Here is a 15,481-nt window from a genome sequence, read left to right on the forward strand (position 1 = left end):
GTAGGCAAGCCTGCAGAGGAGGAACAGCCCCCTCTTTTCCCAGAGTGCAGCAGGGAGCCACAGTTTGAGCAGAGGGATACAGGTCAGTATGTTCCAGCCCCATCCTAGCTCCTGTTCCCTCTTCTGTACTGTGCCCATTGCATCCCATGCCCCCATCACTATTTTTGAAGGGCTTCTTTCCTAGTAGCCTCAGGCTTGGTATTTCTGATTGGGTGCAGGCAGCTGAAGAAATCAGTAGGATGTCATGGATTGTGCTGTGCACAATTTTGCTAGAACAGGTAAAAATGTGGCTGTCTTCTTGACATTCAGTTTTTCCTGATGCCACAAAAAACAAGGCTCTGTTCTAGCTGTGTAACTGCTCTGAAATTGTTCTCTTGCTGCTGCTGTTAATTTTCCATTTCTTTCCTGTCATCTCTTCTATAACATATTGACTTTGGAAATAATGGTGGTGACAGCTAACACAGGAAATGCTTATCATGTGTCGGATGCTGTATTTATAGTATCTTACTCCATGCTTACAGGATCTGATGTTATATCCATTGGATAGATGAGAAAAGAGAGACATAAAAAGGTTAAGAAGCTTTCCTACAACACCTGGTGATAAAATGGTACAGCTTAGACTTGTGTCTGCATGGGGTTAAGAGGTTTTTCTTAGGCTTTGCAGAGATTGTGTGTGTGTGTGTGTGTGTGTGTTATTGTTTTGTTTTTGAGACCTATTGTATAGTCCAGGTTTGCCTCAAACTCATGATCATCCTGCCTCAGCTTCTTGATTGCTGATATTAAGGCTATACCCCATCATGCCTGGTTTCAAATGTTTTTTTTTTCTTTTTCTTTTTTTTTGTTCTTAGTGTATTTTAAACTCTTTCATTAATCTAGCACAATTCTTTTTCCTTGCTTGTAGGTAGTTTTGGCTGTGTAGGGCAATGTGTTCTCTGAATTCCTTGGGCATGCTTAGTTGGATTCGTTGCTGCACTTGAATATGTTCAAAGATTTTAGAGTCACCTCAACATGTATCTATGTCAGCATTTGCTCTTACAGATGTCTCCACCTGCGTGACTTTAGGTAGGGTCATATAACCATCTTTAGAAAGTTAACTTTCTAAATGACAAGGAAGAGAGGGTGGGAGGGAGGAAGGAAAGAAGGAAGGAAGAAGGCAAGCAAACATTTCCAGATTGTTATGAGGCCAATAAAGTACACGCACAGTATCTCTACTATGCAGTACAATGTATTGTACACACAGTGTCTGTGCCTAGGTGGTCCTCATAATGTGGAGGCTTTGTAAGTGCAGGTCTCCAAGCTTGAGCAAGGAGCATGTGGCTGTAGCAGTAGGGATTACCTCCTGAGCTCACCTCAGTGACAAAGCATCTCATAAACCCAAGTCTAGAATCTGTGGGACAGGGTAGCTCAGATACTGAGGTGAGAACGAGGCATAGGATGTGGGCATGGTGATGACATGATGGATCTAGCCCTGCTGTAATCTCACCTATGGGTCTGACCATAATACTTTGGAAAGTCATAGCTTATTTATGCACATATGTAAGCATTTTATTAAAAAGGGTATGTTACCTCATTGGTTGTATATTTTAGTGGATCTGGCCCTGAACCTGATATATAGTACCATACTTCCACAAAACAACAACAACAAACCCCCCCCCCCAAAAAAAAAAAACAAGAAAAAGCCACTGGAGCAATTTCTCTATTCTTTTCCCTTCCCTTCTCCTGCCTTTCTTCTTTTCTTCCTATCTCATAGCTCTTCTCTTGCCCCTGCTCACTATGGGGTAGATGGAGACTACCTAGTGACTGGCTGTATGCAAATTTGAGCTCTGAGCTTTCTCTCTGGGCACTGTGGAGAGGTCCTGGCAGAGTGGGTTCTTCTGGTCAGTACATGATGCCTGAGCATAACCTGGAGCCTTGTAAGAGCAAAGCCCTCTCTTCTTTGGCATCATTGAACACTAGACAGATTTTCGTCACCCCAAAACTGTGATTCTAGACAAAAGATTAATGGATGTTTAATTGGGAGCCTGCATGACAAAACTGAACTTAGTTGATGGCTAAATAGACTGTGGAGATGCTGTGACCTGAAAACAACTTCTGTGGTCTGACTCTCCCACCCCCAGAAGAGTACCAGCTCTTCTCTGACTGCCAAGCACTATGGAAGTGTCTTGAGTGGCTTGTGGTGTACCTCACCAGTCCAACCCCCGGCACCAGGAAAATAGCAAATGCAAACCTTTTACTTCTGTTTAAAGGAATGTGTCACAGGCATAAGTCACCATCAGTGTGTGCAGAGATGTTGCGGTGATGTGGGAGGGATACCTTGGAACCTTTTTTCATGGTGGGAGGATTACGGTGCTTAATGAGAGGACAGGCCTCACTCTGCATGCCTCAGGCTGCAGGCAGGCCTTTCTGCTATAGGAAGAGCAGGTCTTCTCTAGGGTGGAAAGGAAAGGAATGTTCTCTTCATGGAGAGTTGGTAGGAATATCTACCAGGAGATTTTTCAAGCCTCAGATGACCAACTTAGTAGATGTGGGCAGTGTTCAGCCTCAGTATTGAGGAGCTTGTTTGCACAGTTCCCCACAGACACCAGCATCTTCATGTGCTCAAGTCCTTTCTGTAAAATGTTCCAGGTTGTGTATGTGACCCAGGCACATCACAAATACTCTGTCTCCAGGTTAGCTTTCCAAACCTAGCGCAGTGTTATAATTTAAATAGTTGTTACAGAGATCTCCACATGCTCAGGACAGACATATTTTAAGAATTTTGAGAGTTTAAAAGAACTTTGGATCCTTTGTTGAATCCCCAGAAATGGGATTTGTGGATATAAAGGGCTGACAGTGTTGTGTAACTGATTAAGCACAAATGTCCCAAGGCCTATTGCATTTCATACTGCTCAAATTACAGTCCTATTCTGCTTTTGTGACCTCTTTCCAACCTTGGCAGGTGAGCAGAAGTTTATTCCTCCATTTAATAGGGAATTAAAATTGACAGGGAGAAGGGTAAAGCCAAGCAGGATGTGGAGGTATAATCTTGTAATCCCAGCAGTGGGGAGGTGGAACTCTGTCGATCCCTGGGACTTAGCCAGCCTAGCCCAATTGGCAACCTCCAGGCCAATGAGTAACAAAACGAGATGGTGGCTCCTGAGGAGCAACACCTGAGGTTGACCTCTGATCTCCACCTGTACATCAGATGCACCTACATACAAATTAATATGCACACATTCCAGAGTGGAAGCATGCACCCCCCCAATAAAAACTGGGGTTGTCATAACTCTGGTGGATCCAATATCTGAGCCCACCTCCTAATTTCTGGTTCATCCATGGTTTTACTTCATTTATGTACACAATGATAATGTCACTGTGACGGTCCCGCTACAGTGTGAAGGTCTCATAATGCTGCTTCTAATAACATATCTTGCACCAACTAGTCCACGTGGTACAGGTTGCTACAGCAACATTGTCTTTTCCTGCATTTACCAGGATGTCAATCAAATAAATGCTTTATCTTCTGCTTCTCTTTTCTAGGGCTATGTCATCCAGAATGTCAGACTTAGGCTATAAAATTGTGCTTCAGTCTCCCAGATTCCCACACTAGAGGCATCTGATATTGTCATCCTCTGCACAGATGCTGTCCATCTCAAAGGGGAAGGCTCACATTTTGATCTCTGAGCCTTTGGGGCCATGTCCCCCACTAGAATGCAGGACTTGTCTGTACTAATTTGACTTTTCCTGATAAAAATCCATGAACTTAGGGAGTCCCTGCCTTACAAATCAGTTGCACATTTTTTTCCAGCCTGCGTTGTGGGTCATGAATAGACACCTTCTAAGAATTGACCCATGACCCAGAACTCACTCCTGCCCCATGACACCTCAGCAGCTTGCTGAATTCAGCTTTTGCTTTCACCTTGCTACCGAAAGTCTTCAGTGAGCTCACCAGAGCTGCCGTCTCTGGGTCTGGATGTGGAATCTGGTGAGGCCGTTTCTAATTGGGTTCTCAGTGTACTTGAGTCTGCTGACTCCCCATGCTGAGCATGGCAACCTTGGACTCCACAACTCCAGAAGCTTCTGATTCCTCTGCCTGAGCTCCCTCTGTGCAGCCCTCCTTCCTGTCCATCATGCTGGGTCACCAAAGTCATACAGAACTCTTGTCACGGCCACGTTCAGCCATAGAGCATCTTCCAAGTGCCCATGCCCAGCTCCACACCTATACCACAGCAGGCTTTGTGTTTTAGATTTTGACTCTACCTCATCTCTAGTATGGTGGTCTAGACTCTAGTTTTACCCCTGCAAGACTGGTATTTTTCTCTTCTTTGATCTGAACTAGACACATGGATGACAGCTTAGCCTCTTTCTTTCCACAGACCGTTTCAACCATTGGGTCCATCTGCCTTCTCTCTTCCTTCTCTCTAACTGTTCCCTGTCCTACCTGAGTATTTGTTCCCCTGACTCATTCTGGCCCTTGGTGTCTCTTGCCTGTACCACTGAAGCAAAAGATGATTGCTTCCTGCCTCACTCTTGTTTCTTTCAGTGCAGTTTCCAGAGCAACAGTTTCAAATGTGAACAGAATGTCTACAGTTCAAATACAGGTATATGACAGAGTTAAAAACCACACCATATTCTAGTGCTTTCCTCGCTAAGTAAGCAAATATTACGAAGTTATTATTTTTGGAGTGCTAGCATTTACACAGACATCAAGAAAGACGTTGATATTCTTTATTGCTCACATGGGACAGTCACTCTCTTCCCTGACACCTAATGTTGACTCCTAGAGCCTAATATTACTGTTTCCACAGAGCACACATTAACAGCTGGTGTGTGTGTGTGTGTGTGTGTGTGTGTCTGTGTCTGTGTGTGTGTGCCCATGTGCACACATTTATGCAGCATAGTCTTTCCAAGTCTACCATGGCCATTAATTGATGGTTAGCTCTAGGCTGGCTCCTATCTATGATATCTTAGAATGCCAGCCCGAATCTCTCCCAGAAGAACTGTGAGGAAGATAGATGCCCCGATGGCCAGCGAAAAAACTAAATCATTTCCTTGTAATTAGCTCTGCCTGGGGCTCCAAAACAGTGCCGACTAGAGACTGGGACACGTTGGGAAAGGGCCTAAACCACTCCATGCTTCCATTTGTTTATCACTGAAATGGGAACAGTCATTGCACCATATAAAATTGAGAGGCTTAGGGGAATGAGTCCACGAAAGCACAGCTACCTAGCATATGGTAGCTCAGGAAATAGATGACACAGCTTAGTTATGATGTTAGATCTCAGAAAGCTGGTTAAGTAACTCCAGTGCAACTGAACAGAAGCTGTGACTGATAGCTCTTTGTGTTTTTTTTTTTCCTAATCCCTTTCTTTTGAACCACAGTAAGAACTTTAGGCTTTTTTTTTTTCCAAGTGAACTGTGTGGATGCCACGAGTTATGTCTTCCTAACTTTTGGTGGGATTCTGTTCTGAAGACTCAGGATAAATAACTTTGCTTTTGAGGTCCAGTGCCATTTGCTATTTGCGAGTATCTGGTGTATGAACCAAGCTTTATGATTTAGTTTGCCTAGGTAGCATTTAATCTTTGGAAGCTCATATATATTCAGGGAATCACAAGGCTGCCTTCATTCATCATAGGATCTTCAGGTCAGAGAACAGTGTCTCCCTCACAGTAGGAGGTCAGCAAATAGATACTTTGGATATGAATTTTAGGACCTGAGGTATCAGTAACACAGCCTGCCTTCCCGCCTACCTTAGCTCCTGAAGAATTCTCAGTTTGATACTACCAAGGCTTTGCAGCTTGGGCTGATTTGTCAGAAAGGTCCAGGTGGCACTCTGTGAATGTAGTTTGGGACAGAGGACCTCATCAGGGTATTTCATGGAATGATAGAAAGGGTTTAAGGAACAGAGTTGAGCCCAGGGAAGGGAATTGTTATCTTTCTGGTACCAGAACAGCTCACCTGAGAGACATTTACTCAGCCCAGTACTGAGCTCCATGTATAATGCTAACCTGATAGCATGGGACGATGTGGCAGAGTTCTCCACCAAGCCTCCCAATGCCAAGGATTGACTTGTTATAAATCTGTAGCTTGGCAATTGGGCCCTCCTTTGGCTCATCTGTACTTTTCTTTCCTCATGGCAAACCTGTTTGCCATTTTTATTCTCATTAGAAATTCTTCCAAGGCGCCTACATGGGAACTGAAAGGCATTGAAATTCTCCTGTGGCCGTTTATCTGCTTTGCCACATGAAGGGAGGATGGACTTGGCTCCACAGTCAGAATGTGGTTTGTAGGACCATTCTTACTTTGATTGTTCCTCCTTTTTTTTGCTGTTTCTCACTGACCACCCTGTGTATACAGTATAAATTCTCAGTTTTCTGATGTCTGTGTACATGCTAACATTCCAAAAATAATAAATTCATAATATTTGCTTATTCAGAGAGGAAAGCTCTTGAATATGGTGTGGCTTTTAACTTTGTGCTAGTCCTTTATTGGAATTGGAGTCCCTTTACCCCTGTGTAGTTGATAGATGAGAAACCCCTACAAGTTTTGCCTTTGTTGCAGGTTCCTGTGGTCAAAACCACAAGGGTTCTGCAAAGGACTGATTGTAAAAATGTAGCCCTGCATGGGACAGCACTAAATATTTTATGTCCCAGGATGTTTTGATGTAGGTATTCTCTGGGGACTTTTTGAAGCTTCATTGTCTTTCTTTGGGAGAATGGCCTTCCTGGGGTATGACATTTCTCTTAAGCGGATTTGGGAGGGAGATATTGCTCAACATTAGAGTGTTTATCTAACAGTACAAGGCTCTCGGTGTCGATCTCTGGTGCCAAAATCAATACAATTGGAATGGCATCCTTCTCTCCACTGGGTGGCAGGCTGAGAGGGGCAGGTACAGACTCTGGGGCTAGGTAGCAGAAGTTGTTGAGTGGTCAAAGTGGCCGTGGTGAACACCAGCTTTTTGTTTGATTGATCAGATTGTGTAGCAAGATATGAATCTGCAGTTGCTTTGAGTTATGCTTGCAGCAGATCCCTGTGGAGAAAACTGGAAGGCAGCTAGATATTCCTACTGGAGGAAAGAGAGGAGGGGTCACACTGAATGTTCACATCCAGCCATCAACGGTGCCTGGAAACCAGAGCAGAAAGACACACAGGCCTCAAGGCAGTACCTTAGAGAGAGTCAGTGCTGGACATCAGGGTTAAAAATCTGATCTTGTCAGTTAGTGCAGAGGCCAGCAGCAGTAGTAGCTGGCAATAGCAGTAATGCAATGTCCTTTTATACTGGGAGGTGGCACCATCTGATAGATTTGGAACACGGGGTCTAACAAGACAGTGTTGGCCAAATCTTTGGCAACTGTTTTCCCAGGAGTCTATAGAGCCCTAAGTGGGAAGGTGAGGAGTGGAAGACATGGACAGAAACTGTTTTGAAGGAGTGGTTGGGTATACAGTAAAGAGAAAGAAAACTGAGGCCAAGGACCTCCTTTATGTTTACCTCTGCCTCTCATTGGGAAGGCTTGGGCACATATATACCTGGGAGGAAGAAGCCATTGCTAGAGGCTGTGGATGCTTCAGATCAGAGTGGTCATCTCCCCTCCTGGTTTGGGCTCTCCACATTCAGTCAGTCCTGTAACTGCTTCAGTGTGTCTGCATAGTAATGGTAAAAAGATGGATGAATTTGTCAGTCACATAGTCAAGGTGGTCATAATAGACACAGTGATGTGCCAGCTTCTGTGTGTGCAAGAGAGTTGTAAAATTGCTAAAGGAAGCCATAGGGAACTCTCAGCACAGCATCTCAGCTGTTGGTTTGTGTTCCACCCTTCCATCAGACACAGCCTAAGAAGGTAGCTATTATCCTCGGGTTTTCTGATGAAGAATAGCTCAGAGACATTTTGCTAATTGTCTGAGGTTCCACTGCAGGTGAGTTTCACCTATGAGGTTAGACATGCTTCATCTGGGTACCTCCTGCAACATCCAGAGTACGGAGGCCATCTTGCTGGCCCATGAGCTTCTTCTATTACTGCCTGGCCAAAACGCTGGTATTCTTCTTTCTCTTGCTGCCCAGCTAGAAAGCTGGTGTTGCTAGATGGGTCCAACTGCCAAACAGGATTCCTGCCACTCTTTGTCTGAACTATACAGTGCCGTGACACAGGAGGACACTTTGGTATGAGAAAGAGCCAGGCACATGGCACTGATCCATAGCTATTTCGAGGCTGATGCCAAGGTCTTCCCGAGGGACTTGATTGACATTCCTTCCCTTCCTCTCATGAGTTCCTGGAAGCAATATGCAAGAGGCCAGACAAGGCTGTGGACCCAGCTGTGACTTTATTCTGTAAGTGCCTCCTCTGGTCTAGGTCAGGCTGCAGTGGCTTTTGCTAGCTACACCTCCCCACAGCCTGGCACTGCGTGTTGTCACAGATGCGGACAGGGAAATGTCACTAAGAAAGTTGTTTAGATGAAGGAAAAGAGTATCAATGATTTGATTTTAATAGGAACTATTCTTAATGACACCCACTTAGAACTGTGATTGGTTAGCATATTGCTATTTTATTTATCTTCTTTGGTGACGGAGGTAGACAAAAAGAGAAATCACGATCTAAGGACAACAGGCTTCTATAGTGGAGTCCCTGGGTCCTACCTTGCCCTGGCCACTTGGGGTTGCATGGAAGCAGGATGTGTTGGTTGGATTTGATGTCAACTTGCAAGCTAGAGTCGTGTGGGAAGAGGGAACCTCCGTTGAGAAAGTGCCCCCACCAGATTGCCTTATGGACAAGCCTGTAGAGCATTTTATTGATTGATGTAGGTGGACAGGAGGCAGTGTCCCCTGGGTGATGGTCCTGAATGGTATAAAAAAGCAGGCCGAGCAATCTATAGAAAGCAAACTAGTAAGCAGCACTCCTCAAATGGCCTCTGCTTCAGTTCCTGCCCCTAGGTTCCTACCTTGAGTTTCTGCCCTGACTTCCCTTCATGATGAACTGTGACCAGGGCATGTGAGCTGAAATAAGTCCTTTCCTTCCCAAGTTGCTTTTGGTCTTGGTATTTTATCACAGCACTAGAAGCCCTAACTAGGATGAGCCATTCCCCAGTGACAGAGTCTCTTGGGCCTGCTCATTTGCAGGCGTGCTGGTGTCATATGTTCACCAGAGGCACTCTTGGGGAAGTGGCACTCCTCTTTGCCAGTGTTCACCTTTTCTGTTCTTGTTCCCCCAGCCTTTCCGCTGTGCTCATTGTCACTACTCATGCAACATCTCTGGCTCCCTGAAGCGACACTACAACAGGAAGCACCCCAATGAGGAGTATGCCAACGTGGGCAGCAGGGAGCTTGCAACTGAAGCACTCATCCAGCAAGGTAGGTGAGGGGCCCAGGCCTGTTGAGAAGCTCTGCTGTCTGCTAGACTTTAACAACTCGGTTCTAACCCATCAAACCTACATTACATTACTTCTTCCTCTTTGTTGGTGTGCCATCACCTTCCTCATTATTCACCAGAAAACTCAAGTCAGAATTACAACTCATTACACCCATTATATGGTGATCTAAAAGGTGGTGGTAAAACATTACCCACAATCTCTGATACCTACAGTGGTGTCCATCAATATTGTTGTCTACTCTGTGCACCACTAGCCTCCATTGCCTTATTTTTCACGACAATTGTCATGTCCAGGAATCACAAGGGAGGATGGATTTGACTTAGGCTCACCGTAAATAATGAGTGAGAAGCTGGGGCTTAGTTTTCACATCCTTCACACTCTTGGATTTGATTGGCAGAACATAGATGTTCAGTATAGCTGGTGGGACAGGCCCTTGGATCTGATTGATGAGGCTATCACTGCTTTTAGGCTTTCATCACTGCTTTGTAAAAGCTGTGCTGAGCTTGAGCTGTTTTATTCCCCAAGTTTTCTGTTAACTTTCTAAGGCTAAGGCATTTCCTAGCAGGACCTGAGTTTCACATTTAAGCTTTGAAGATCAGTGCTTGATCATTATCTTTCATGTGTCTCCATCCCCACCCTACCACCACTCCCATTTTAAGGGCTTGTTAAGAAGCAGACACCTAAATATGTCTTCACTATTTTGGTACTATTTGGACATTAGACTTCTCCTAAGCATTACATGAAGCAGTTTATTCCCAGCTTGTAACATATGTGCATCTCATTCGAAGGTAGATTTCTTTAAGTTCTCACTTGATCATCAGTACGGATTTGAAGTCTTCTCCTATACAAATGTATGTTTTGTGCTGTTTGAGAAAGATGTACCTGGCAGTCCCCTGATTCCTGCCCCTTGACCTATGCTCAAAGACTAAGTCAGCAGTCATAGGCACTGAAGTGTGTAAGGTGATTCGGTGCCAGGCTTCATGAAGTCATAGCTCGCTTCTAAGAGGCGTGTGATATGATGAAGTGGAGACTTAGCAAAGGTCTGTTCTGCACAAAGCACCCTATCGGATTTCTCTAGGTTCTCTGGAATGCACATAGGGTTAGGAGCCACACAGACCTTAACTGGGTTCTCTGCACAGTATGGCCTTTGGAACAGGTGCTTATCTTCCCTGAACTTGATCTTGCATTCAGAATCATCCCAGGGGAAGCTAATACCTGCCTCAACAGGAGTTGCAAAAATTAGCTCTTATTCTCTGGTAGCTCCAGCTATTTTCTGACATGAAGTAAATGCTTGATGAATACCCGAAGCTACGATATTTGTCTATAGGTTTTCTTAGGCACATGTCTTTCAGCCTCTCCTGTGTGGGCAGCCCAGTCTCTGAAACTCAGTATTAAACTTGGTGATTTTATTGTGGCACTCATTGGCATTCCTACCTGAGATGGAACCTGCTTATGCTTTGTTCAGTAGCATGGGGACTAGGCAGCTCCTTTTAGGGACCTGTGTTCTGATGGTGTGACTAAGGAATTCTTCCCTTCCACATGAAAGCAAGGTCCTGGGAGGGCCGTCAGTTGCTTCTCACAGTGGCTGAGCCCTCTCTGGAGCCCCCGTCGGAGAGTCACTGAAGTGACAGTAGATAATACGACTAGAGGAGAAATGACAGGAGGTATGTGAGGAAGGCTTCAGTTTGGGCTTCTGCTGAAGTCTTTGTTATTTTGAACTACCGAATTAGAAAAAATGTAAATCTGTATCCATGGGAGCACATGCGTATCGTATTATTCATGCTAATCTCAGGAAACAGCATAACAGAAAACCCAGAAGCTCTTAAATAGCCCCAAAGTCATCAATTTAATTTTGGGACACGTTTAAAATGTCTAAAATCCAGACTCAATGAGTTACTGGTAGATGGTTCTAGTGGTGTGCTTACCAGGGACTTCTCATTAGAGTTCAGGATACCAGCCGGCTAATGATGAACTTGGCTTGCTTCCTCTGCTGTAGCTTCCCTTTGCTGTTTTTCTCAAGGATCCGGGGGAGGCTAGGGTGGGCACAGGATCTGATAGCCCTGAGTCCTGTGGCCAGGTGTGATCTAGCAGCGCTTCAGGTCACTAGGGGTAAAACTTTCTTATTCAACAGGAAATGCGAATATCTGCAGGAACTCCTAGTCCTCATTTAACTTACTCATCTTGTAAATTTAAACTGTTCAGTATCTAAGTTCCTTAATGAAGCTGCTTTCTGTGTAGTGATATTTTGTTTCTGTTTTAACAAATAAAGCTTGCCTGAAGATGAGAGTGCGGAGCTAAGCCCCTCGAGGCCAGGGAGTGGTGACACACCATTAGTTTATTACATGGGAGTTAATCCCCCCATATAAAGGACGAATATAAAGGTAGAAATATGAGACATGGAAGTACGCTAATGTGACCATTGAAACACAGCCATGAATTCCTCCTAGCTCCTCACATCAAGTAGAGTCTATTTTATTTAATTTCTTTTATTCCATTTTTTTAAAAGAAGAAAACAAAACAAACTATCCTTTTTCATTTTACATACCAGTCTCAGTTCCCACCCTCTCCCCTCTTCCCATTCCCTCCATCTACCCTCCAACCCCAACCCCCATCCACTCTCACAGAGGATAAACACATTGCTTTGGGGAAGGTCCAAGGACAGGATGGTCCCTTTCTTATGAGCACTGGTAGAGGTAAAGGGTCTCTCTAGTGGCTGCTGCACTGCTTCTCTGGTCTCTCAGCTTTCCCCCTAATAGCTGACTCTGGGTTTTTATTATTAAGAACAATTAGACTTCATGCTGCTCCAATCCCTGAATGCCGGTACTAGTTTCCCAAAGCCACTATAGCAAATAACTTAAAACTATGCAGGTTTGGATCTTTCAGATACAAAGGTCAGATACACAAACTAAGGCTCACTGAGCTGAAGCAGAGATGCTAACAAGTCCACAGGTGGTAGGGAAACATCTGCTTTCTGACCTTGTCCAGCTTCTAGAGGCTTTGCCATAACTTGGTTTGTGGTCCCTTCTCTTCAGCCTTCGAACTCAAGGATGCTCAGTGGAGTTTTTCTCATATCTCCTATTTGTTCTTGTGAGGCTCCCTTCAATTATATTAGATACATTCCATGTCCCAGAATGATCTTCACTACAGAGTCCTTAATTGAATCACATCTGAAAAGTCCCTTTTAGATATGCATGTGTTCACATGTTCCAGCGGTTAGAATACCCATTTGGGGGATCCTATAGTCTGCATACTGTGCTGTAGCCTTTCATGAGGATATGAGGATTGGTATCTTCACCTTAGTAGAAGAGAGTAAGGAAGCCCGCCAGACTCACACGATCTGCCTGCCCGCCTCATGTTCCGTGCCCTTCCTAGACTCATGTTATTGAACATGAGATGGAATCTTCCGTAACAATCAGGCACCACAAAGAAGGTTTTTAATGGAAAGCCTCTAAATGTCCAGCAGATTTGATTCTGTAAAGAGCAAGGCTGCCATGGTAAGCTTTTAAAGTTGCTCCTTAACCTCCTGCCTTTTCTCTTGGTTAATGAGTCCAGGTGAGGAAATTGTGGTTGGCCATTTGCAACTTTACTGAGCATTTGATGCCAGGGTTGAGAATAGCTCACCAAGCCTTCTATTGACCTTTACTGTGCACACTAAGAAATTAATTAATTGAAGTAGAAATTATTTCTCTCTGCTCTGATGTCAATTAAATGGCATAGTTATACATGCAGGTGAGATTACATATTTCTATTTGTTGTTCTTTAATTAAAGTTGGTATGGCAAAGGTTGAAGTTTTAATTAATGCTGGGCATTATCATATTAAGTTCAATTTAAACATAATCTGAGGTTGTTTTTCTCCCTGAATTAGTTTTCCCTAAAATAGTATTCTAGTTTCATTGTGAAGCCTTCATTTGACCTCAGGAAGTTTGCTGTTGGTTGTTGCTGTGTTTAACTCTTTCAGGGAAAAGTGGGGTTGGTCTAGCCATGAGCAAAGGTGGAAGGTCTTACTGAGGGCACTTTTTCAAGAATGATCATGGAGGAAGACAGCAGGTGGATGACTACTACACGATTACAGGGAATGTGTATCAGTCACCTTTTGTGGCTGGGATAAACAACGCAGCCAAGCGCAGCTTCTAGAAGGAAGAGTTCATTTTGGCTTACAGTTCTAGAGGGAACATCCATAATGGCGGGGGAGGCATGGCAGCAGGTGGCTGAAGCAGGGAACTGAGACATCACATCCTCAACTACAGGCAGGAAGCAGAAAACTGGAAGCAGGACAAGGCTTTACCTTTGCATAGCCGCCTCTATGATGTACTTGGTCCAGCAAGGCTTCACATCCTAAAAGTTCTGTAACCTCCCCAAACAGCACCACCAGCTGGGGGACACAGTGTTTAAATACCCAAGTCTGTGGGGACATTTCTCAATCAAGCCACCGTGGGTGGTTAAAAGGAAGCTTACTTATGCTCCTGGCTAAGAAAGAACAATGCATCTGGTCTTGTCTACAACAGAGTAGTGTCTTTGAGATTCTGAAAGCAAGCATTTACTTAAGAAGTTGCTTTATTTGTAGAATGTTTTGTAACTTAAGAATTTGATGTCCATTTCTTTCCGGTCTTTCTGATGGTGACTAGCGTCACCCAGCTTTGTTCCTCTTCTTTCTTGCTTCTACTGTATTCTCTTAAACCTGCCCAGGATCAGGGAACTGAAGAGCAATGAAGGTGGAAAGGGCCATACTATTAGCTTCCAGTTCTGCAATAGACAAGAAACTCCCGTTGTAGACCACATTCTGTGCAGATTCCACCCACATGGAGCTGGTTCAGGAGAGGGCATGTGTTGTAGATGCATGTGACAGAGGAGGAGACTGAGTGATGCAGGCCCCTGAGATAACCCGGCTCTTAGAAAATTTATTCAGACAAACTCAGCATCAGGACAGAATTCCTTGAAATTAGCAGTAAATAAATGAATATGGCAGCCTGAGACATACTCCTCAGTTCAGCTTCTGGCTGCTTAAATATAAGCATCCCTGTGATTTGCTCAACTCACAGAGGCATTGGAGAAATGGGGCACTTTTGGGCATCACTTGGTGCTCATGTCAGGGATATAAAAATGATTACTTGTAAGGCTTCATGATTAAGAGTAAAGGTAAGGAACTGGTGCAAATATTTGAGTCAGAAAGATCTTGAGAGGAGAGTGAGGGTATCATTCTGTCCAGGATGAATTTGATAAGAATTATGGCCACCATTGTTGTTTACTTCACAGAACTCAAGCTGGTTACAACCTTGGCTTAAGGCAAATACTACTTCATAGTCTGAAGCCTCCATTTAAAATGAGATAATTATGCCAGTATTGTTAGGAAGTGAGCATACCTGATGTCTGAGGTGTTGGCCATGCATACTCAGAGAGTAGATATGTGTTACTCTTCCTGCTATTGCTATTGTTATGAGAGGAAAACAGTGTCCATTGGGTTAATGACTGATCTGGGTATGTGCTGTGGCAGTTATGGGACTGAGTTGGGGAGCAGCTTGCCATGGCATGAGGCAGGATTAAAAGAGCAAGCCAGATAGTATTAAGTGAACATTGTGACTTTCAAAGGCAAACAGAATGCAGAGAGAGTAGTTAAGGAGGCAGGGAAGAGCAGGCCTTCCATGAAGTTAATGTTGAGTTTCATTGCTTTCGGGAGATAGTCTAAGGGTGAGATTAGGGAACAAGGGCTATCACTGGGAAAACATGGGGCAGGAGAAGGTGAGACATGACAGCTCCCCACTGGCGCATGAGCTGCTGGAACTGCAGAGTCACCAGGCTGCAGAAACTCAAGCAGGGGAACTTTGGTGAGGGCATCCACTGTCTGGACCCAGCTTCATGTGGAAGCCCAACTCTGGCCTGGAGAGCTGGTCACCTAGCACGGGGACTGCACTTAGCCTACTCTGGCTAGACCTTGCATCTCCTGCTAAGAAATTGGTGGCCAGTCTCCAATTTAATGCTACTTCTGCTTTAATTTTAGTTTAAGTCTCTTCTGTGACCTTACTGTTTTGCTTTTTTTTCAACCTTGAGTTTTATACATTATCCCAATTAAAGCATCTAAACACTGCCTGGAACATGTGCACAATTTAATTGGTTCAATAAACAGGGACACTTCAGGATGT

At 44.3% G+C, this 15,481-nt stretch overlaps 1 protein-coding gene across 3 annotated transcripts in view; it reads left to right on the forward strand.

The window, feature by feature from the left end:
• Nucleotides 1-15,481, forward strand: part of Zfat (zinc finger and AT-hook domain containing) — a 160,580-nt gene that overhangs the window by 121,091 nt on the left and 24,008 nt on the right. For all 3 annotated transcript variants that reach the window (XM_050145230.1, XM_050145229.1, XM_050145231.1), the window contains one exon: nucleotides 9,185-9,323. In XM_050145230.1, coding sequence (XP_050001187.1) covers nucleotides 9,185-9,323 — 139 coding nt within the window. The remainder of the gene's footprint in view (nucleotides 1-9,184; nucleotides 9,324-15,481) is intronic.

The sequence above is a fragment of the Alexandromys fortis genome, unplaced genomic scaffold (genome assembly GCF_014885135.2).
Source record: "Alexandromys fortis isolate MF-2015 unplaced genomic scaffold, M_Fortis_MF-2015_v1.1 scaffold_2_1_26212458, whole genome shotgun sequence".
NCBI classification, from domain to species: domain Eukaryota; kingdom Metazoa; phylum Chordata; class Mammalia; order Rodentia; family Cricetidae; genus Alexandromys; species Alexandromys fortis.